The sequence below is a fragment of the Peromyscus maniculatus genome, chromosome 5 (genome assembly GCF_049852395.1).
Source record: "Peromyscus maniculatus bairdii isolate BWxNUB_F1_BW_parent chromosome 5, HU_Pman_BW_mat_3.1, whole genome shotgun sequence".
Classification (NCBI taxonomy): Eukaryota; Metazoa; Chordata; class Mammalia; order Rodentia; family Cricetidae; genus Peromyscus; species Peromyscus maniculatus.
In genome coordinates this window covers 42909740-42933575 of record NC_134856.1, presented here as the reverse complement: position 1 = coordinate 42933575, position 23836 = coordinate 42909740, and the positions used below count along the sequence as shown (strand labels likewise).

General features: G+C 41.1%; 1 protein-coding gene across 1 annotated transcript in view; it reads right to left on the bottom strand.

Moving 5' to 3' along the window:
- Phlpp2 (PH domain and leucine rich repeat protein phosphatase 2) overlaps positions 1–23836 on the bottom strand; it is a 73153-nt gene that overhangs the window by 17609 nt on the left and 31708 nt on the right. The window contains exons 4-12 of the mRNA XM_006974116.4: positions 23271–23461; positions 20125–20250; positions 18442–18596; positions 15767–15913; positions 15113–15343; positions 13819–14021; positions 6513–6573; positions 3698–3793; positions 1896–2051 (exon numbers count right to left, since the gene is read on the bottom strand). Coding sequence (XP_006974178.1) covers positions 1896–2051; positions 3698–3793; positions 6513–6573; positions 13819–14021; positions 15113–15343; positions 15767–15913; positions 18442–18596; positions 20125–20250; positions 23271–23461 — 1366 coding nt within the window. The remainder of the gene's footprint in view (positions 1–1895; positions 2052–3697; positions 3794–6512; positions 6574–13818; positions 14022–15112; positions 15344–15766; positions 15914–18441; positions 18597–20124; positions 20251–23270; positions 23462–23836) is intronic.

Below are 23836 nucleotides of genomic sequence, written 5' to 3'. Positions count from 1 at the left end.
TAAGCCATAGTATAACTTTAATAATCTGTCAAATACAATGTTTGTTAGGTAGAATATCCTCAATGAAAGGAAGCATCATTAAACTTGTGTCTTCCTGTCTGTGTGTGTGTGTGTGTGTGTGTGTGTGTGTGTGTGTGTGTGTGTGTGTGTGTAAGAAAGAGGAGTCTTGAGTACCATCTGCAGGAATGCCATCCATGGAATGGTGACATGGCTTAGATGGTAAAGGCTCTCTCTTTCTACCAACCCTGACAACTTGAGTTTGATCCCCAGAACCTGCAAGGTAGAAAGAGAGAACTGACTCCACAAAGTTGTCCTCTGACCTTCACCTGTATACTACAGCGCATGCATAAACACACCTGTATACATACACACACAAAATAAAAGTAATTTAAAAAATGCTCCTTCCCTCCTCTGAGACGGGATCTCTCTTTGGCCAGGGCTTACCAATTAGGCTAGACTGGCTGGCCAGCAAGTCCCAGGGATCCATGTGTCTCCACCATCTCTGTGCCAGAATAAAAATCACACACATACTCCATGCCCCTTGATTTTATTTGAGTTCTGGGGAACTGAACTCAGATCCTTATGCCTGTAAGGCAAGCACTTACCAAAATCTCCCCGATTTTGAATTTGTGTGTTCTTAAATATACATGCTATGTGATCAGCATCCCTAATGAGCTTTTAAGCTTGTGGAGGATTATGTGTGTCAGCTCTGACAGCACTGCATTAAGTAGATGGTTTCTTTGTTTTGGGTTTTGATTTTTGAGACAGTGTTTCTTTGTGTATTCCTGGCTGTCCTGGAACTCACTCTGTAGACCAGGCTGGCCTCAAACTCACAGAAATCTGCCTGACTCTGCCTCCCAAGTGCTGGGATTAAAGGTGTGTGCCATCACCACCTGGCAGTAAATGGTTTCTTAATTATCTTTAGGTATTTAAGACTACGTTCTGTGTTATGCATAACCTGCTAATTAACAATTTCAACACTTCACAGAAACTTGCCCAAAAGAAAATTACTCCCAAACAATTTCATTTCTTTTTTTCTGCTGTTGTTGCTTTTTTCTTTCTAACGATTTTATTTTGAGGACTATCCAGCTAAGAGTATTATGGATTAAGAGATACATAATCTGGAAAACAGGAAACAAGAAACCTGTGGGATGTGTCCTGTGACCCTATGTCAACTCATTGCTGCTCATCTGTTTCTCCATTTCTAAAGTCTCTTCTTCATAAGTAAAAGACTACCATTAAATCCAACTTGACTGGGCTAGGAGGATCGCTAAACTGTAGAGCATTTACTTAATACGAGTAATACTCCAAGCTTAATCCTAGCACCACACACACACAAACAAACAAACAAAAAAAACCCCTACTTTTTCTTTAAAGATGACATTTAAATAAACCTGACTATAAGCTTTAAAACAGGAAGACATACCATCAACGTACTAATTTACAACAAGGTGGCAAATAATACCTTGTAGAAGGAAATTACCTTTAAATTCATGGTTTTCAAAGCAAGTAACAAATGTTCTGGAAATCAAGAAAATATAACTCAAAGATTACTTGACAAAGATAGAATCAAACTAACTTTAGTAGTATATCCTTCTTTCCTCAATGCCAAAGCTGGACTTTATGAAAGGCTCCACCTGAATGCTATTTCTCCCTGAACACAGTGAAAGCCTGAGTACCCCCACCTGCTGGAAATCATTTACCACACAAGTAAGTATTCGATAGTTACTCAACTTTCCAGTTTACTATGAAACTATATTTTCTATCATAAAAAACTGCAACTGAGTCTCTGCCCACAGCTGGAGTACCAAGTAAACTGTAAACAGGGAACTCATTCCAAGGATAGGTTGCTGCAGCTTGTGGAGACAATGCTTGTGCTCCTCCGAGGGACTCACTTTAAGGCCTTGGAGAAGAGAGTGTCTGGCAGCCTGGAGAGAGTGTTGTGCTGGATATCCAGCACCTCGAGCGGAATGTGCTCCACCAGCGCTGGAAGGACATGGATGTGGTTGTGTCCAACCATCAGTTTCCGAAGACTCAGGCTACTCAGAATTCTAAGGAGAAACAACAGAAAGAAACAAAAGCTTACTTAAATCCTCTTTTAAGTCTGTTATAGGCCAGTTCATTAAAGTCAGTCAACTCACAGAAACCTATTTTTAGAATATACAGCCACTGACAAGTGACTGAGCCACAAAAGCTGTCTGGAAAATCACCCAGCCCCCACCCAGAAGTCATGGGTGAGATCCTGAGGACAAGTGGCACAGAGAGTCTAAACTAGCGGTTTCAACCTGTGGGATGTGACATCTTTTGGGGTCAAACCACCCTTTCACAGGGGTCACCTAAGACCACTGGAAAACACAGGTATTTACATTACAATTCATAACAGTAGCAAAATTACAGTTATGAAGTAGCAATGAAAACAATTTTATGGTTGGGTTCACCACAACACGAGGGACTGTATTAAAGGGGGCAGCATTAGGGAGGCTGGGTTGAGAACCACTGGCTTAGCAGTTTCTAGAGTAAAAACATTTTGACTTAAGTCTAGACAGAAATGAAGTCTACACAGCATGTATCAATACTAATAAACTCAGCATATTTATTAATATAATTCCATAACAAAATTTTATTACAATAAAAATGGTTAAGTGTTTAAAATGTGCTAAGACTAGGCCATTTAACCATGAATTCCAAAAAGAGTTAGTGACTTGCCAAAGATTTAGTGACTCCAAAGATCTCACTGAAACGGTATTGTCTAGATGTGAAGATTACTCCGGGAGCTCGGTGCAGACATACTGTGCTACAAAGCCTCTAGTTGAATGTAAAGACTCCACAGCCATACATTTTACCCTGAATACTTTGGAATGTATAATACAATGGCCTCACCCTACCCCTCACACACCATTCTCTCCTTCCTCAAATTAGACACATCTCACCATATGGTAAAGGTCAGTTCAAATACCATCTTACCACAAAGCACTCTCTAATTATTTAAAGTTCTTCTGAATTCCTAAAACAATGGATAAGTGTCATTATTAAGACCAAGCCTCCAGGGTAAGACTTCCACATTCAAATACTAATTCCCAGTACCCCTGGTGAAGTGCTACCTCAGACAGGTTCCCTAACCATTCTTAGTTATCCCAATTCCTAAAGTGAGGCTGACAGCACCTATATAAAAAGGTTTAGGGGCTGGAGAGATGGCTCAGAGGTTATGAGCACTGGCTGTTCTTCCAGAGGTCCTGAGTTCAATTCCCAGCAACCACATGGTGGCTGAAAACCATCTGTAATGAGATCTGGCTCCCTCTTCTGGCCTGCAGGGACACAAACACTATATACATAATAAATAAATCTTAAAAAAAAAAAAAAAGAAAAAAAAAAAGGTTTAAAGGATTAGGAAAGATCATAAAACTGAGGTTCTCAGGAAATGTCCAGTTCATAATAAGTCACCCTATAAAACAGTGATATTCATACTATCATAGCACCAACCATGCCAGAAACTGTCACAACAGTTAGCAGTTACATGTGTGTATGTCACACAGTTCTACTACGTGTCTTACAGGCTAAGACCATGCATTAGTCATCACTGTATCTCTTATAGTACATTAAGGTGCTGGTCCTCAATAATCACCAACAAATGAACAGCAACCCAAATTTAGAGAAATACTTAAACACATATATCATATATGTATATGCACACACAGACCTCACGGGAACCTCGGTGAGAAGATTGTAGCTCATATCTAGTATTTCTAGCTTTTTTGCTTCACAGGCCCAGTCAGGGATACACTCTAGCAGGTTTCTGCAAAGAATAAGAATCATCATGTAAGGTAAAGAGTTACTACAGCTTAGATACTAAATGGTCCCCCTCCAAAGACATGTTATTGCACTTTGTTCTAGGAGCCTGTAGTGCTATTATAAATTGGTAGGTGGGACTGGTGAGATGACTCAGTGGTTAAGAGCACTGGTTGCTCTTCCAGAGGACCAGTGTTCAATTCCAAGCACCCACATGATGCCTCACAACTATCTGTAACTCCAGTCCCAGGGAATCTGATACCCTCTTCTGTCTTCTAAGGCACCAGGCACACATGTGGTATACAGATATACACGCAGGGAAAACATCCACACAGATAAAATAAAAATGCTTTTAAAAAAGTTATTTTTTTAACTAGTTGGTGGAACTTGGTGTTTCATGCTGTAATCCTAGCACTGGGGAGGCTGAGGCAAGCATGAGGAGCCTAAGTTCAAGGCCAGCCTGTGTTAAATATGGAGACTGTCTTTAAAAACAAACAGAAGAAAGAAGATAAAGGAGGGAGCAAGGAAGGGAAGGAAGAGCTCAAAGGTAAGCTGGCTTTTCCCTCTCTGCTTCTCAGATGTCAGGAGGTAAGCCACTAGGAGCCGCCACCATAATGCCGTATCTGGACATGGGCCCAAGGCAACATGGGTGGGTGGCCACAGATCTGACACTGCAAGCTTTTCTTCTTTTAAACTACTTATTTCAGGTATTTTGTCACAGTTATGGAAATGTAAGTAACAAATGGAATTCATTTCACTAGATTCCAGGTATGTATTAAGTCACATTATGGCAGGGATGCTATTTCCAAGGAATTCTCTGGGATATTGCCAAAAATAAAGTCAGCACTCAGAAAACACTGTGAAAGTAGAAGGGGCGAGAGAGACAAGTACTCAAATATGTACACAATGGGTGTCAACTGTGTTGTTCAACATGTTCAGAGAAGGCTTTGAACAGAAGCAGCAGGATGTAGTGAGGCGGGATGAGGAGAAACTTGGAGGAAGCGGCATCAAATATGATCAGGAATTCCACTGGTAATGATGGACAGAAAAGAAGTAAATTCTAAGAAAAACAGAAGGAATAACAGTGAGAAAATAGGGGGAAAAGCAATCAGTAGCAAAGCAAGCCACTGGAAGCATGAATTTGAAATACTTAATACAAATCCTCATCAAAAGACTTCTACTGTCAGATGTGACCTACCTTTTCTAGGTCACAAGATGTCTGTCAATTATGTGGTAGAATGCAGTGAGAACTATGCAGAAGAGATACAGACATCGCTGACAGCTTGGTGAAGGGAACACTGCCTGAAATAGGCCAAGGCAACCTTGCTAAGAAACATGACATCTGGGTCAGATTCTGAAGAATGTTATACTGCAACCTTACATGATGAAGAGATTCCAAGCAAGGATGCCAACGAGAGTCAGAGCACAGAGATAAGGCAAGGGGTGTGGTGTATGATGGGAGTGCCAAGCAGTTTGGTAATGCTGGAGCACAGAGTGATGGGAGACAGAAGGGACAGCTCTACACCATGTCTGGAAGGTTCTTACTTGATCCTACATGTATGGGGCCTACCTCAAGGGTTTATAAGCAATGTACAGATGATGTCAACTATGTACTTTAAATAGATACTAGTAAGTGGAGCCCAGTTCAGATGATTCTGCTGATAAAAGAAAAAATAATCAAGGTTCCAGGCAAGAAATGGTATAAGCTTAAGTGAGTAGTCATACAGCTGAAGAGGGAGGAATTCCAAAAGTACTAAGGAGGCAAAAATGACACTGACTTGGAGGATTAAGTATAGGAAGGAGAGCAGAATAAAAAATGAAAGTTAGGGCTGGAGAGATGGCTCAGTGGTTAAGAGCACTGGCTGCTCTTCCAGAGGACCCAGGTTCAATTCCCAGCACCCATATGGCAGCTTACACCTGTCTGTAACTCCTGTTCCAGGGGATTTGACTCCCTCACACAGACATGCAGGCAGAATACCAATGTACATAAAATAAAATAAACAAATTTCAAACCAAAAGCAAGAATGACAGCTACTTTCAGGCTTCTCACCTGATGACCAGGTTATGACTGTGTTAGTGTGACCAGACACAGGAATCAAGGCTGGTGCAGAGGGAGAGTAGTCTGATTTGCACAGGTTTAAGGAGCCTGAGGATGTGTACAGCAAGATTAGCTAGTAAAGAACTGGACACATGGACCTAACCAGAGAAAAGGAGGTAAGTCTGGAGACCTGGTTGATGCCAGTCCTTAAGGGTGACATAAATCACTGGAGTCGATGAGACTGGGTCTGTAACAGGGCAGTGGGCCAAGTCAGAACTGGAGGGGTTTCTGACTTGAAAGGCTGCCAGAAGAAACAGAGAACACCAAAGAAACAGAGGTAATGACTAACATGGCATTAAAAAGAGACTGTATTGGCCAGTTTGAAAGAAGTGTAAAGAAGTGTCAACAGAGAAAAGGTGATTTAGAGAAGGCTTACAGTGAGCTGCTGTTAAGATAAGGAAATGGAAAGTAAGAAAACAGAGCTCACAATACAAATAATTCTTGAGAGATTCAGACAGAAAGGTGAAGACACTGGTCACACATAGCGTGAGGGCTGTGCAATTAAGCAACACTTTGTTTATTCAGACAGAAGAGCCTGAAGTCCTCTTCCTCTCCCAGAGACTCCTTCCTTTAGCTACACAATAGTCCCCCCACTCAAGACAAGTACCACTCTCATGGACACACTCACCGGGAGAGTTCCAAAGAAGTGAGCAGGCTGGGCACTGGGTAGACATTCACTGCTGTCAGCCCTATGGGAAAACAGACAACATGTTAACAGTGTTTTCTGAAGAAGATAAGAACTACTGGAAAGGGCTGGAGAGATGGCTCAGTGGTTAAGAGCACCTACTGCTCTTCCTGGGGACCCAAGTTCAGGCTCCACCACTACAGTGGGTAGTTCACAACAGCCTGTTAACTCCAGCTTCCAGGGGATCTGATGCTGTTGGCTTCCATAGGTACCTGCACATTCCCACACATAATTAAAAAAGAAGAAGGAGGAGGAGGAAGAGGAAGAGGAGGAGGTGAAGGGGAAGAAGAAGAGGAGGAGGAAGATGACGACAACAACTGGTAAACAAAGCAAAAGTGGCTTTTGGAGATAACTAACGATAAAAACTACTGGCAACTCACCGTGACTACTGTTTGAGCCCAATCTGTCTTTGAAAACACACACAACTACTAACTTTGGGGTCCTGTGCATTTAAACTACATCAGGTAGCCACTAATGTTAACAGTACCACTTAGTTTATAACTTGAAAAATACACACCTGGATTAAAAAAACATTTATTTTTAATTATGTGTATGTGTGTTGGTATGAGCACACAGTGCAGGGGTCCTCAACAGGGCAAAGGTGTTGGGTCTCCCTGGAGAGAGTTAATAGGCAACTGTTAGATGTCTTATATGGGTGCTAGGAACCTAACTCAGGTCCTCTGCAAGAACACTTCAAGCTCTTAGCCAATGAGCCATCTCTTCAGCCCCAATATCTGGATTTAAAGGCGAAAATAATCTCATTTTTAATTGAAGTATAATGCAGATACAGAAACAATCTTAAGTGTATAGATCATTAAACTGGAACACACTAAGTAGAACCACTGCTCAGATCACCAAACATGGCATTACCAACTCCCAAGGCACACCTTCATCTCCTCTTCTAGTCACCACACATTCAAAGGTGCCATTTGCTATCCTGGCTCCAAATACCACAGACAACACTTGCCATTTATAAAACCAGAACTCTACTCCACCCCATAGGAGCCTAGTGGGTAGCCCAGATGGCTGTGAACTCATAATCTTCTTGCCTTACCTTCCCAAGCACTGGATAAAAGGGTACATGATGGTTGGGGATGCAACTCAGTTGGTCAAGTGCTTACTTAGCATGCAGGAGGCCCTGGGTCCCAACCCCAGTGCTGCATAAACGAGCATGGTGGTGCACATTTGTAATCCCAAGCATAGATACACTTCACTATATTTTGTTTCATTTTGAGACAAGATCTCATATAGTCCAGGCTGGCCTTAAACTCACTATGTACCTGAAGCTGGCCTTGAACTCCTGATCTTTTTCTCTCTCCCTCCTGCATATGCTTTGGTCTGACGTTATTTGCTCCACATTATACTTATGGCATTTGCTCATACTGTTGCATGTGGTTATATCTTCTTAATGTTCTTTTTTGTGAATATGAAACAGACCAGAGGGACCTGTTCTTCCCTAGGGTACTGAACAGGTGTTAAACTTTGTTAAAGTGCTACAAAATCTGGAAAAAATCACTACTAGTGTTAATGATGTTATTTAAGTTCTTGTTGTAAGCACTCCTCTAATGTTCATCTTCCTGTAAACAGGCAGAGATGCTGGGAGATAAGGTAATTTTGTATCTTACCTGACAAATGCTGGACTCTCCCTTGCTGCCTCTGACTGTGTTGAACAAAATGATTATCAGCCAGCCAAACAACCTTAGGCCAGCCCCAGCCTTTATGAACACAAGACAGAAGCCTTGAGAAAGTATATGATAACTGTATTGTTATCTGCCGCAGCTCCCAAAGGGCATCCTGAAATGACAGCCCCAAGCCAGGGCTGTTTCAAACAGTTACATAAGATGTTTTAGGTCACAGCCTTGACAAATCCTAGACGAGTCTACAACCATTTCTACCTGGGCCAGGAAAGGGATAGTTAACCCTAGTGGCCTAGCAGAAGGATCATTGAGACTGGTGTAAATACAAACCTTCCTTTGCATGACAGGCTTGCTGTGATTGGTGTAAACACCCTTCTCTGGCTATAAGCAAGCTGTCTGCTCACCTATGAGTCAGTCTGGAGCCACAACATTTAGCCCTAGTAAAAGACTTCTCTCAAGTTATCTTTTCTTGCCTCCTTTAGCAGAGGAGGCTAATCTGGTTACACAGAAAACAGCAGCAGATGTTGTAGCAGAGGCGGCCACCGCTGCTACTGTTTCTGGAATTACCATTTCATAATTGCTTACTACAGCTAGCACAGTGGAGATCCTGGCAGCAAAAGTAGCTACCACAGTTAGTTAATCTTTCATTCTATTGGGCATGATAAATTTAATCCAATAGTTATATACATTTCGATTGGCTTTGAAAGTTGTAAATTTATAAACTCAAGTTCCATTTGCTTTTGGAATACCATCTTACAAGGACTCCAATTTGCAGTAAGGCTCAGTTGCCTTTAGCCTACTGGCTATGGGTGGGTTAGGACTTCTGTTGGTCTTTTCTGTGTTGAACACACAGATTGCAAGCCCAGTGCCACTTTGAGATCTTTGGCAGCAGTTAACTCTGTAGCTCACACATGATTGAGCCTGTATGATAGTGAGTATTCAGAGACGGGTAATGCCTGGGGGACGCTCACCAACCTAAGACAGAGTGCCTGTGTGGCCTGAGCAGGTGTCTCCATGACGGATAAGGTGACCTGCTGACGTCCCACACAACCCAAGCCAGAAGCTCATTTTTTAGTAAAAGGGGGACCTGCAGGGCCCTGGCCCCTGTTTTGGGTAAACTGTTGCCTTGCTTTCTGACCTTGACCTTGATATCCTCCCTATGCTAATTCCCTGCCAGGTTCCACCCTCCTGAAAGCTTAAGGGCAGTTCCTTGTCTGTGTATTATGCATAATGGGGTTAACAGCTTAGATGCAAGATTATAAAACATCGGTAGTGAACTTCTGCCCTCTGGGGTTCTCCCATTGTGCTGTAAGCCTGTATTTAAGGCCTCCTCCCTCCTTCAATAAACAGCATTCAGCATTCTGTGAGGCAGCAGAGTCGGTGGAGCAGCTGAGGCACCATGACCCCAACTGTGGAGCTTGCTAAGCTGCAGAGGTGGCAAAGCTATGGCTTCTTGGGAGCTGAAGAAGCTAAGGAGAGCCACAGGCCTGGCCGCCAGCAGCAGTAGTAACAAACAGGCAGCGGTAGCTGTTTCCTGAGACACTGACCAACAAGAGGCAGCTGAACAGTCCTGAGGGAGCAGCCAGGCCAGGGACAAGAGTGGCACTGGAAGTACAGAGAAGGCGAAAGAGGGACGAGGTCTGAACTGGGATGAGGACAGCAGCTATAAAGAGACAGAAGAAGCCGGTGGCGGTTTAATCCCAGCACTTGGGAGGCAGAGCCAGGCAGATCTCTGTGAGTTCAAGGCCAGCCTGGGGTACAGAACGAGATCCAGGACAGGCACCAAAACTACACAGAGAAGAAACCCCATCTCAAAAAACCAAAAGAATAAAAAACAAAAAAGAGGCAGAAGAAAGCAACTGCAGGCCTGGCCGCTGGAAGAACACCAGAGAGATGTCAAGTCTTCAGATACCCCAGGTCTCAGAGCTGTAACAGTGGCTGCTACCAAGGGATGAAGACTCCTGAGAGTTAGGCCTGTCTAGAAGCTACAATGCCAGCTGCTGCTACAGGCTGAGGAATCCTGCTTCACTGTAGGGCTAAGGGTTCTCCTTACCAAAGGTCTATGTGGGAGTTGTGACACTAGAGGGTGCCACTAAACCTGGCTACCCCACTGACTGCCACGCCATGGGGTACAAAAGTTAAAAGGCAGCACTTGAAGAGAGCTCCTCCTTGTCCAGACGTGGTTTCTATGTGGTAGAACATAAGGACTCTGCCAACTGACTACCATGTGTACCTGGTACCCCATGCCCAGGGCTGCTGGGCATTGAAAGCTTCTCCAATTTAGGGTGACTATGGCTATCTTACTCACATATATGTGAACTAATCTAAGCACAGATAGTGAATATAAACCAAGAGGAACATTGGGCATACCAGACATGGTAGCTCTAGTACCTGCACTGAACATTTCCAAGGTGGTTGTACTGATTCGCTGTCATAGCATCAATACACAGTGCCAGTCAACACTCAATACATTTGGTTGTTGTTATTGTTGTTGTGGGTTTTCCTAAGGGGAAAGATAGGCTGAAATAGTATTTGACTTTATAGCTCAGGCTACCCTGGAACTCTTGACCTTCCTGCCTCATCCTCCCAAGTACTGGGATTACAGGTATGGGGCTTTTTTCTTATTATTATTACATTTATTTATCTCTGCATGCACATATATTTGTGAGTGTCATGTGGAGGCCAGAGGACAACTTGGGGGAGTTGTTTCTTTCTTTCCACCCTGTGGGTCCAAGGGATAGAACTCAGGTCATCAGGTTTGGTTATGCTAAGCTCCTTTACCTTGCTCAAAAACAGGACCTTCTAACTCAAGAAATTAATCTAAGGCAGGAGTGAAGCCTCTATAACATGATAAAAGACAATAGAACTCAAGTCCCTAAACGTCTTTTATCCTAATAACATATTCAGATACAGAAGACAAAGCAAAAAGCAAAAAACAAAAAACGAGCAGGTCTATCAGCAGCAGCTAGCTCTTAACATACCAACATGTGCCTTACATGCTTTCCTTTAACACCAAGAGGTAAACATCACCCTGAATGCTTATCATTTGTGGTACAGTTTGAGCCTAGAAAATGTTGTTTTTTAAGTTTAAGCTTTGGTATAATGTACACAGTACACTATGATCGTGCAGTTCTGCTTTCTTAGTCAAAAGCTGTTTCCAAGACTTCTTTGCACCAATACACAAAGCTCTAGTCCATTCATTTCCACTGCTGTACAAAATCTACTGTGTAGCTACATCACTATTGATTCTTCCCCCTAACAACGCTGTGACAATCATCCTGAGATAGATGCCCGCAGGGAACTGCTATCCACACAGCCCTGTCACTTCTCTGCCATGGCCACCTTCCGCTCACTGGCTGTGGTTGAGGACTCCAGAAGACACTATGTCTAGTCTGGTTACACTCACCATTTTTCCCTTTTAATTTGATGACTATAAAGTATTATTCAAATCTTCATTTCTGGCACTTAGTGAAACTGACTATTTTCCCTTCCCTTCCCTAAACAGAAAACTGCAAAGCATAGTAAAAACATACCTACAATCCCAGTACTTGGGAGGTTAAATCTGAGGCCAACTTGGGTGATACAGTGAAACTGTCTTAAAACACCAAAAACCAAAATAAAATACATAGAAAAGCCTAACTGGTCAAGAACTCTCCATAGAATGGCCTCAACAACATGAGACTGTTGCAAACTGACAAAACAGTGGTCTCCAAAATACAAGGCCTTTTACATTGAAAAACATTCCCACAGACCATCTCTATTTGCTAAAATCAAGCTAAGCTTTGCTCTGAATCCCTCCATATCATATGAACAGTGGTTTTTCAGGCTGTGCACAGGCAGCTTTTGACTTCATTTTGAGGGAGGATGAGTACAGCTCCTGGGAGACCCAGATGTCAGATACAACCCATCCAACACAGACTGATAAATCACTTATTCCTGGGGACCAAAAGGGAGCCACTCTATAAGTTTACTGGGGTAAATTGAGACTGTAGGGCACATGGAAATATTAAAATCATGTCAGAGTAACCAGGCCAAGGAAAGGGTATAACTCCCTTACCTGGACCCCTTAAAGTGACAGACATTAAATACCACACCAACCTACCATCTGATATCTAGGTGTGTTTTGGCGGGGGCGGGGAGACTAAGGCCTCCCCCACTATTCCTTGAGCCTCAGCTCAGCTCAATCCCTTGCTTTTGATGTAGTCTACAACTATATGTTCAGTCTACCCGTTTGCCTGTTTGGACCTGGACCTGCCTGACACCTTGCAGCTGAACTCTGCAGCTTTGCTCTCCAGCCTGACTACAACAGCTCTCTCTTGTCACTCCTCTGGTTCATTATCTTCTCAATACTGACTCTGCCAGCTTGGGAAACCTCGTGAACTCCACTGTAGCCTCTTTAACTTACACTCATTCTACAAACCACATAAGTTCATACAGATTTACAGATGTATTTAATGTCTACTATATGACACTAGAGTTAGTAGAAATAAGGAATAAAAGAACTTACATTCACTTCAGCCAGGCTACCAAGGTAGGCAGGTTATATGACAGATTTCTGTCACTGAAACCACTAAACCTTGTGAATTTACCGTTACTATGTCAACTGTCACACCGGAGAAAGCACAAACATGTCTGTGTCTGGAACAGGGTCTTCTCACACTACAACCAAAGCAGCATGGGCTTCTCCAATAGGGGTTGGGAAACTTTTTCTTAAAAGACTACAAGAAGTATTTTAGGGTTTGTGGATCATAACAGTGTCAAACTCCTATGACATAGTAACACAAAAACAGTGATGTATATACCAAATGTAAACCTATGAGCGTATACCCATAAAACTTAATTTATGAATATAAAAACTTGAATTTCATGTAATTTTCATGTCATGATTATTATTCTAATTTTTAAAAAATATAAAAACTAGCCGGGCGGTGGTGGCGCACGCCTTTAATCCCAGCACTCGGGAGGCAGAGCCAGGTGGATCTCTGTGAGTTCGAGGCCAGCCTGGGCTACCAAGTGAGTTCCAGGAAAGGCGCAAAGCTACACAGAGAAACCCTGTCTCGAAAAACCAAAAAAAAAAAAATAAATAAATAAAAACTATTCTTGAGAGACCATGAAAAAAAAAAGAGGGGTAGACAGATTTAGCCCTTGGGTCGTAAGGATACCAACGCCTACTTCATAACAGATGCTCTAGTTAGAACATGCCTATCCACCTACCCGACCCCTACGATTCTGCAAAATGCCTCTTACTGTGCTCACACAATGAATCTCAGTATCCTGTCATGTCTTTTTTTTTTTTTTTTCTCTGTGTAGTTTTGGTGGCTGTCCTGGATCTCGCTCTGTAGCCCAGGCTGGCCTAGAACTCACAGAGATCCGCCTAGCTCTGTCCACCAGGTGCTGGGATTAAAGGTGTGCCACCACCGGGTCCTGTCATGTCTTTTAATGTATGTATATATCCACTGCTTCAGGGGTAATGGCTAAGTTAAAGGAGAAAGCACAAGAGGCCATAACTCCATTCTGCAGAGTGGCTGAGAAGGACCACAGACGTCATTCTTCTTAGAAGACTCAGACTAAAGCTGAAAGAGCAAAAACAGGAGGCTGGATAGAGAACTCACTGTTCCAATTGGCGTAGAGAGTTCGAAGGGAGAAGCCACTGAGTGTCAGCTCCCTTAGCTGGTTCCGCTCACAGTGCAGCTGCTCCAAGCTACATAAGGAGCTGAGGTCCAAATCAGTCAACTGATTGTCCCGCAAATCCATGTGAGTGATATGTTTATTTCCTTCCAGATTTTCAATAATCACGGTTTTCAAGTGGTTCATCCTTAATATTCAGAAACAGAAAAATAATTTCTTTTATATGTATAAAAACAGGAGAGAGATGACCCTTTCCTCTCTTTACTGTACTTGAGAATTTCACTACTTTCTTCATTTTTCAAGGCCCTACAGAAAACAATCACAGTTGATTTATAGAAAAAGAACCCAAGATGCAGCTAAGTTAGAACCAGTAAATACATATACAAATTAGAAGGGACAGAGAAATGGCAATAACCACGAATAGAGAAACACTTACATCCAAGTACCTAGTAAGGTCAGACGGGAAAAGGGGAGGGCAAGGAGATGGGCATGCTTTGGAGCGAGGGAGAAGCTAAGCGACAGGAACAGCTTCCCTTTCCCTGGAGTTGTGCCTCCTTTTCTCTAGTACTAAGACTCACATGCACTAAAGAGAAGAAAATGATCTCAACATACACGAAATGGTTTAAATGCAAACTTCACTAAATGTTTCAGGTTCTTGTCCCTATCCCTACATGACTTCACACACATCAGCCTGTTCTCCTACATGCTACTAAGTTTCCTGTGTCTTTATAGGGCTCGCTATCGGATTCCTGAAATGACAGGAAAGACTGTCACTATAAAACAAAACTCATAAGAAGGTCTTACTAGTGAAGCCGTGAATATTTCAATTACAATACAATGTTATTAAGAAAAAATGTGACTCAACAGAAAAATGGTCACATTTATAGAAAACTAGAAACCACTAGTCTCCATACAAAGAGATGTTCATCACTCATAAATAAACAAATGTTCATTAGAATAATGAAATACTACTATGCTCCACCTTCTACTGCCAATAAACAAACAAACAAAAAAGGACTACTGAAATCCAGTCTAGATAAAGGCTCAAGGAAAACAACTTTCTCATAAAACACTGGCAATTTAAGTCTTTGTCACTGACAAACTCACCAGATCCTTAATCTCTCTGCTATGGGGTAAATAGTGAAGTTTTACTACATATCTGAAAACATCTATTTTTACACTGTTCTAAGTTCCTAATGTTTTAAAGAAGTCTTTATGAGAAGACATCGAGGTCCACCACAGCAAAGCTAAAGAAGCTCCCATACAGAGCGGCCTCACCTTAGATCCACATGTTTAACGTGGCTCATCCTGGTTAGCACCCCTAAGTTCAGGACTTCCACTCGGTTTCCTGCCAGAACCACTTTATCTAACAAGGTGAGTTTCTCCAAAACCTCAGGAATTTGACTAAAATTGTTGAAGGAGATTCCCAGAGAAGTAAGCTGCTGCAGGTTTCCCAGTTCATCGGGTAGAGTGGTGAGAAGGTTGCCATCAAGACAAAGGGTCTGAAGACTGTGGAAAACAAACAAGCCTGCTTTATGGAACAGCTCACACAAACAGACGGGCCAACAACAGGGTTGTCATTTATTATTAAGCCATGACATTAATTATTAACACTCCACACATGGCAAAATTCCACAACTCTTGGCCCATATAGTGTTAAGAGAGATTTAGACACAACTTCTAAGGATGGGCCTTCAGACACCAAAGAGCCAGGGTCTCCCCTGCTGAACTGGAGGGAATGGCTTACTACTTGGCAGTATGGTCGGTCACCTCTGGCATCAAGAACCATTGTTGGATAGAATCCTGGTAAGGATGTGACTTTTCTCACTGCAAAAGTTCAAAGTACTGCCTGCATCCTAAGACCAGAGATGGTCCCCTGCAAAAGAAAGGACAACCTAGAAAAAAAAAACAAAAAACAAAGCCAACACTTACTTTAGTAGATTGCCAATCTGACTCGGCAAGTCATGAAATCCATTACAAGAAAGGTTGAGTTCAGTCAGGGTAGAAATCTCACACAGCAACACAGGAAACAGTCCAAGCTTATTATGGGACAAGTTCAGGCCCTTCAGTTGAGAAAATCTAAAGAACAAAGGCACAAATACAGACTATATTTCCACAACCCATTATGATGGTTTAAATAACTAAGATACCCATTATTGTCTTTACAGGGACCATCAATGGACTTTGATGATCAATTTTGTTTACTAACTATTTTGTTATTGTTATATATCCTTCTATATAGCCCAGACTGACCTAGAACTCACAATGTAGCATAGGCTAGCCTCAAACTCAAAATCTTGCCACCACATCCAGCTAAATTATCTAATAAAATAAATTATCTAATAAAATGTGCACCATATAATTTGTTCTAAAACATGTTTTCATTTACATGCTACCAAATGTTGTGTGGACATGGAGGATATTAGAGTGGTTAAAACACAGTCCATCCACACTGTCAATGAAACTGAAACAATAGAGTTCCCCTAATGAGTTAAAAAAAAAAATCTACATGGGAGCCCATGCTGCTATAGTTCCTTTCTATCAAGTCACATTTGATACACTTAATCTTGTTTTACTAAATGCCTACATGTAATATACAAAGGTTAATTTATTCAGATACCACAATAGCTAACAAATATATAGCACATTATAAGCAACTCTTTTTATACTAAAATTATATTGGCTTAAATGCCACTTGAAAAAAAAATGGACCAGATGATCTTGAAAACATGTGTGACAGCCTTGTATGGTAAAGTGATTTGATCTATAAGAATCCTGTGTTGGTGACATTTGCTCACAGAGTAAACGTTTCTATATTATCTTGCCTTGAAATAGTATGGCTATAAAATGAGTGTATGGAACATCATGTTTTATGTCATACAAATATAAGATGATAAGCCAAAGGCATCATTCTCCTGTTTTGAGAATGGAGCCCATAGGACCTAATTCTAAGGCTTCTCTCTTCCAAATTTCAATGTCTAGCTTCCAGGGGACCTGACTTGGATGACTTATTATTCCTTTCACTTCTGAATCTCTGCCCAAACTTTCTAACTAGATCAATTCTAGCTTCAGGGCAGCTCAGAAAGAAATGCTAAAGACTGATTTCCTTAATATTACAGCTTATCTTAATTTACTCCACAAATATGAGTCAAATACCTGTATCATTACTAAATATATACTTGTATCTGTAAAAAATTAGATTTTAAATACCAATGTTTTCTGAAGATTATACTAGGATTATAAGAAACATGTTAACATGAGTTTATAAAACATGTCATTTTAATATGCATTTATTTTTATTAATATAAAACACTTTGCTTTGATTTTCAAGGTTTCCCTTCCCCAGCAGAAACCCATAATAATATCGTGTCATTATTCATGGGCATCTAGTTTTTGTGTCTTGTACGGTTTCTTGAGACAGGGTCTCACTTAATATAGCCCAGGCTGGTCTCTCATGCTGCTTCAGGTGGAAATATTAGGTGAGATGTGGGGAGAATAGGAAGGTAGACTATATTCTAACAAAGAAGATAGAAAAACACATAGATCATAGTCCTGTAGGGATGAAATGGTTCCATTATCAGAAGAGAAAGGTTTCATAGCTGACAAGACTCAAGAGTTGGTAGGAGCAGGCACAAAGAAAAGATAACGTCTGCTCCAGAATTCTTGAAGTCAAGTCTGTCTGCTTGAAGCCATTTAAATTAGAAACTTTTGATTTTAAAAAACTGTCCATAAACCCGGTGGCATATACCTTTAACCCCAGCACTTATAAGGCTAAGGCAGGTGGATCTCTGTGAGTTCAAGGTCAGCTTGGTCTACATAGTGAGTTCTGGGCCAGCCAGAGCTACATATTGAATCACTATCTCAAAACAAAACAAAAACAAACCACCAAAAAAAGATTATCAAAATCAATGGCAACTCATTGTAGTCTTTGAAACAGAACATTTCATCAACCTTCTGTTTTACAGGGAGAATAATGAGGGAGATCTGTGTAAATAACAATTTTGCTTCTTCAAAAGAGTGGAAATTTACAAACTATAACATGATGGAAAGTGCCAATTTGGACCTGATTCATTCCTCAAAAGTTCATGTGCTGAAAGCTTGGTCCCAGTGTGTCAGGACCAAGAGGTGGTAGACTGTAAGAGGTGAGGGCTAGCACGTAGCTTAGAACATTTGTCTAGCATACACAGGGTCCTGGATTCAATGCCCAACATCACTAAAATAGAAAAACAATATATAAGTAAAAAAGAAGAGGAAGAAGTAATTAAGTCACTGAACATTCTGCCCTGGAAAAGAATTACACAGTTGAGTTAGTTCCCAAAAGAATCAGCTGTGATAAAACGCAAGCACTGACCACCGAATATCCCTGGTTCCCTGTCTTGTGATCCCACCTCTCCCACCATCTGCCATGATATGCTTCATCAAAGAGACCATCTGATCTTACATGAAAACCTCTTCTCTTTAAGCATAACCCAGCCTCTGGTTACTTTGTTATAGAAATGAGGAATAGATTAATACAGTAAACTTGTCAACTTAAAAAATGTGAACCACTAAGATACTGATTATAATTGATCTTCAACACAACAGTCTGGAAACTATTTTTGACATACTTGTAGAGTGTGTCGAGGCCCCCTGGTCTTTCTAATTGCATGAAGTTGTGTCGCAGGTTGAGGTAGGTGATATCTTGACTGTAGAAGAGATGTTCGGGAACCTCCTCAAGGCTGTAACATGAGAGGTCCACAGTGCTGATCCGCTGGGACACCACCTGAAGAAGGACCAAAAGAAAAGCCTCCTGAGCTACTGGGTGCTTTCACCCAGCACAGGCCAGAACGGCATTTACACAAAAGGTGCTGACTACCAACTAGGAAAGGGGGAAAGTAGACATTCTGTCATTCATTTATAAAAACAGGTTAATTTTTACATTTCCCGAAAACCATGAGCTGCTTAGAAAAACAAAGGTATAGGCCTAAAATTCTAGCCCTGGAGAGGTGGAAGCAGGAAACCAATCAAAGCCAGCCTTGGCTCCATAGGGAGATTTAGGGCCAGCCTATCTAAAGACAACAAAAAATCGAAAACAAAAATCTAAGGTACAACAAAGTCAGGCATAGTGGGTACATGCTTTAATTCTAGCACTTGGGAAGCTGAGGCAGGAGGACCACTAAAAGTTTGGCCAACCTAAGCTACAAATAAGTTTCAGGCCAACCAATATGGTATAAGCGAGATCCTGTCTTTTACAAAAAGGAAGGAAGGAGGGAGGGAGGGAGGGAGGGAGGGAGGGAGGGGAGGAAGGAGGGAGAAAGGAAAAAAGCCCATGTTTCTATAAGGAATTAAAATTTTAATATTTCATATCAGAAGCAATGTTAAGATAATTCAAATAGACAAGCTTTAATATAAGACAGTGTGGGATGAAAAAATTTTTGTAGCCACACATCTCTGCTGCTTACTCACAAAGTTTCTTCTTCTATTGAAAGCATAAAATAAAACAGCTATACACACAGCACACTTCTGAGTATGCCAAAAATGCCCAAGAAACAGTAACTTCTCTTTAAAGGGGCAGAAGAATTGAGTTACTCACAACTGAAACCAGTTTTGCATAGAACAGATTTTATAGCTGATATGATACAGCAACAAAACCCAGTAAAAACCAGTCTTTAAAATCTGTAATACTACAATAATATATATGGCTGCAATGCATCTTAAAACACCTGACAAAAGTTACTTGTGTCCTGAGACATACATCGCACTGTGGCATCTCTTCTGAAAACTGCTGCAAAGAATCCAAAGGGCACACGTTTGGAGTTGCACTAGACTTTACTGCTGCATCTTTAATGGCTAAGCAGGGCTATGCTGAAATGTCAATTGTCCTCAACATACTAGAAGAGGGATCATGACAGAATCACAGGTCATGTCCCATAGATAAGTTAACCTTTTAAGTGGCTCATCAAGGCTGTTCTAAAAATGTACAGACCAAGGCACACTAGGCTACAAGCTAGGGAATAGATATGTCAATCAGAGACTACTGTGACAAGTGAGAAGCAATGTAAATCTCTTGTCTCAATTCCTTTAAAGGTCAAAATTCATTATTTCTTAATTCCATCTAAAGTTCACCTCACAGAGACAGTACAGAGGGAAATGGACCTGAAAACATTCTGACACTATTTTCTACAATGAGAATATAAGTAAGTAAAGACCCAGTGAAATTCCATTATTGTAGTCATAGTGCACTAGAAGAGGTGTGATGCTAAGAATGATCACTTGTGCCTATATCCTCATTTCTCATCAAAGCTTCCAACCTTGGATGCCTGCCGTTGCCATCTCTGGTACTCAGCCAAAGTCTCAAAGCTGACATGATAGGTCTGAGCTTGGGCTCCAGCTGAGCTGAAAGCAAGGGAGTGTTGCCGGCGCTTCACTTCTTCTATCTGAAGAGGAGGAGGAGAAAATCAGAACAACTAATCAGAAATGATGGTCCAAGAGCAGTAGCCAGACATACTTTTTAAAATGACAAGGAATCTGAGCAGACAGATTTCTCCAGAGAATATATATAACCAACCAACAGGAACATGAAATGACAACATCAACTGCCATATGGAGAGGTCAATCAAACTACAACAAAAGCTGGATGTGGGTACACACCTGTAACCCCAGCACCCAGGGGGCAGACAAAGAAAGAGAGAGAATTCTGGGTCAGTCTGGGCTACTGTTCCCTAAACTGCAACAACTCAGCTTACACAGATTTGCTAAAGATATACTCTCTTCCCATCCCCACAGAATCACTTCTATCTCTGGCATCTCATTTTGGATGGCACTGCTTCTGAATCTTGGCAGACCAGCTACAAATTCACAAGTTATACTTGCAAATCAATACATTCTAGTGCTTACTAAAGATAGAACCAGGTGGTAGAAACATAAAATACTTTAAGCAAAAAAGAAGCATGCTGTAAAGAGTCACTAAAATTAAAAAATTTGTAACACTCAATTGTGGTATTCACAACATAATCATTGTTCATTGGTAAGGAATCAGTGAGACTATAGAAGTTGGTGTCAAAACAAAGAATTTCACTGAAATGCACAGACAATATTCAAGAATAACCTTTTCAATATTTTACTGTGGAGAACTACAGAGATGACTCAGTGATTAAGAGCACTTGCTGCTGATGCACAGAGTAAGAGTTCTGATCCTAACACACATGTTAGGTGGTTCACAGCCATCTCTAACTCCAGTCCCACAAGATCTGATGGCTTCTCTGGCCTCGAAGGACACCAAGTACACATGTGGTGTATATACATACAGACAGACAGACAAAACACTCATCCACAAAAAACAAAAATGGAAGGGAAAAATAAATTAAATTAAGTGAATTTTAGATACATTAAATTATACCTCTGTATGGGGCCGGGGATTTAGCTCAGTGGCAGAGCGCTTGCCTAGCAAGCGCAAGGCCTTGGGTTCGGTCCTCAACTTCAAAAAATAAAATAAAATAAGTAAAATAGGGGCTGGAGAGATGGCTCAGAGGTTAAGAGCACTGACTGCTCTTCCAGAGGTCCTGCGTTCAATTCCCAGCACCCACATGGTGCCTCACAACTATCTGTAATGAGATCTGGCGCCCTCCTCTGTGTACATAATAAATAAATCAATCTTTTAAAAAAAATAAATAAATAAAAAAAATAAAAAATAAATAAAATAAAAAAAATTATACCTCTGTACAACTCACCCTTTAAAAAAAAAAAAAGACTTGCCAGGTAATGGTGACAAACACTTTTAATCCCAGCACTGGGAGGCAGAGGAGGGCAGATCTTTAGAAGTTCCAAGCCTGCCAGGAATATATAGTGAGACTCTGTCTCAAACAAACAAATAAATAAATAAAGATTAATGGGAAAAGCTTTGTAACAATAAAACCCACTACAAATGATAAAAGGAACATCTCTCCGCTAATAGTTAATAATTTCCAAAGTTTCACATACGTAAAACTACAATGTCAGTTTACATAATACTAAATTAACATAATCATATAGAAACATTGATTTTAATTTCTATTTCTTATGAGTAACTCACAAGACTTTCTCAGTATTTGACTATGAATGATTGTCTAAACGTTGTAAAGTATTCAATTATAAAATTTTATTAGATTTTAGTTTTCATTTTTATTAATGTGTATTGTGTGTCTCTGTGTGTCTGCACATGCGCTAGGCCCACACAGACCAAAAGAGAGCATGGAACTCCTTGGAACTGAAGTTACAGATAGATGTGAGCGGCCATGTGGGTTTTTTTTTTTTTTTTTTTGGTTTTTGGGGTTTTTTTTGTTTTTGTTTTTTGATTATTGAATTTGTGGATATCGTCATTAACATAACATTTGTTGGTGTTTTCTGGAACTTGGCAGCAAGTACTTCTGCCTTCTGAGACATCTCTCCAGCCTGTGCTGTCTTTTTAATACAGTATTATATCTATATTGTCCTGTATCTAGACCAATTGTGTATTCCCAAGTATGACTGTCTAAGGTCATTTTGTCAGTGAATCTCTTCAGTTTACACTGGTTATGCTAGTCAAGCTTCAAAAGAAACAAACAAAAAATTTTATCTAGCTTCCTATAAATACTAATCTATCTATGGTCACCTATCACTCTGTTTGTCTAACTAGCAAATGAACTTTTTGAGACAGAAACAGTATGTCACGCTTCCCTGGCTGCTGAATTGAGGCTCACGACCACCCAGCTCTATGTTTCAAAAAGAAGAAACTTGAGAGAATCTACCTTGGTAAAGGACGATGGCAGTTAATTCCAGTTCCCACAAGTCAACTTCCATGTAGCATCCTGGTAACATCTTGGTGTTATCAGCAATAACACCTAGTTCCTACTGGAAGTAGACAGTTCTACAACAACTGGGGATGGAGAGTCCTGGACCCTCCCAAGAGTTTCTGATACAATCTTTACTGATGTTCCTATTGGCTTCTATGGAAATTAGGAAGGGTATTTTCTTTTAGGCAAGTATTGTATCACTGAGCTATAGCCCTAGTTCTGTGTGTGTGTGTGTGTGTGTGTGTGTGTGTGTGTGTGTGTGTGTGTGTATTCATGTATGCATACACATGTATGCATGTGGAGGCCAGAGAACCACCTGGGGAGTCATTCCTTGAGAGCAGTCCACCTTGCTGTTGAAACAGGGTCTCTGATGGATCTGGAAATTTACAACTGGGCTAGCCTGTTGCAGGGCAACAAGCCCCAGGAATCTACCTGTCATTGTTTCCTCAGAAATGAGATTACAGGAATGCACCCCCACACTCAGTTTTATTGTTGTGGTTGTTATTGTTTGCTCATTTGTTTTTTAAACAAGGGTTCTGAGGATCAAACTGAAGTCTTCCAGTTCCTCCTTTACCAACTGGACCTTAACAAGCCACCCTTAACACTTCTTATTGACCAAGTTAATACTTAAAATTTGTAAATCTTACCTTTCCCCCAACCAGAGGCAAAATGTGCATCTTTCCAGTTTGACAATCCTTCACTGAGGAAACAATAAGGCAGGTACCACAGAGAACAACTAGGCGTTCAGCCCATTTGTGCAGCTGGGTTTTTCCTTTGCGTACATTATAGATGCCAGACAGTAGGATTCGATCCAGATGATCCATCTGGCATGGTTTTTCTGAAAAGAAAACAGTACTTCAGAATGTACTATTAAAGTAACATAATACTGGAAGAGAAAAGAAAATGCATGGGCCAACATTCAGTAGCCCTATTTATAGACATGAGGAATGAAGCAATATGGGTTTTACAAAATCTCAGTCCTAAAATAATACCCCGCACTGCACTTATACAGTGGGAATACTTGTGAATTTTGGTCTAACCCTAAGACTTTACCTCGGATGTCACTGTTAACCCTTCTCCACCTTTCAGCCACCTTTCACATGGCAAGGAGTCCAGATCATGGACTTTGGGTTCAGACACACTGGAGCCAGAATGTAAGTGATGCCACTCCCTTCAATTACCTGGCCCACTGAGCTTACTTTCCTCATAAAAC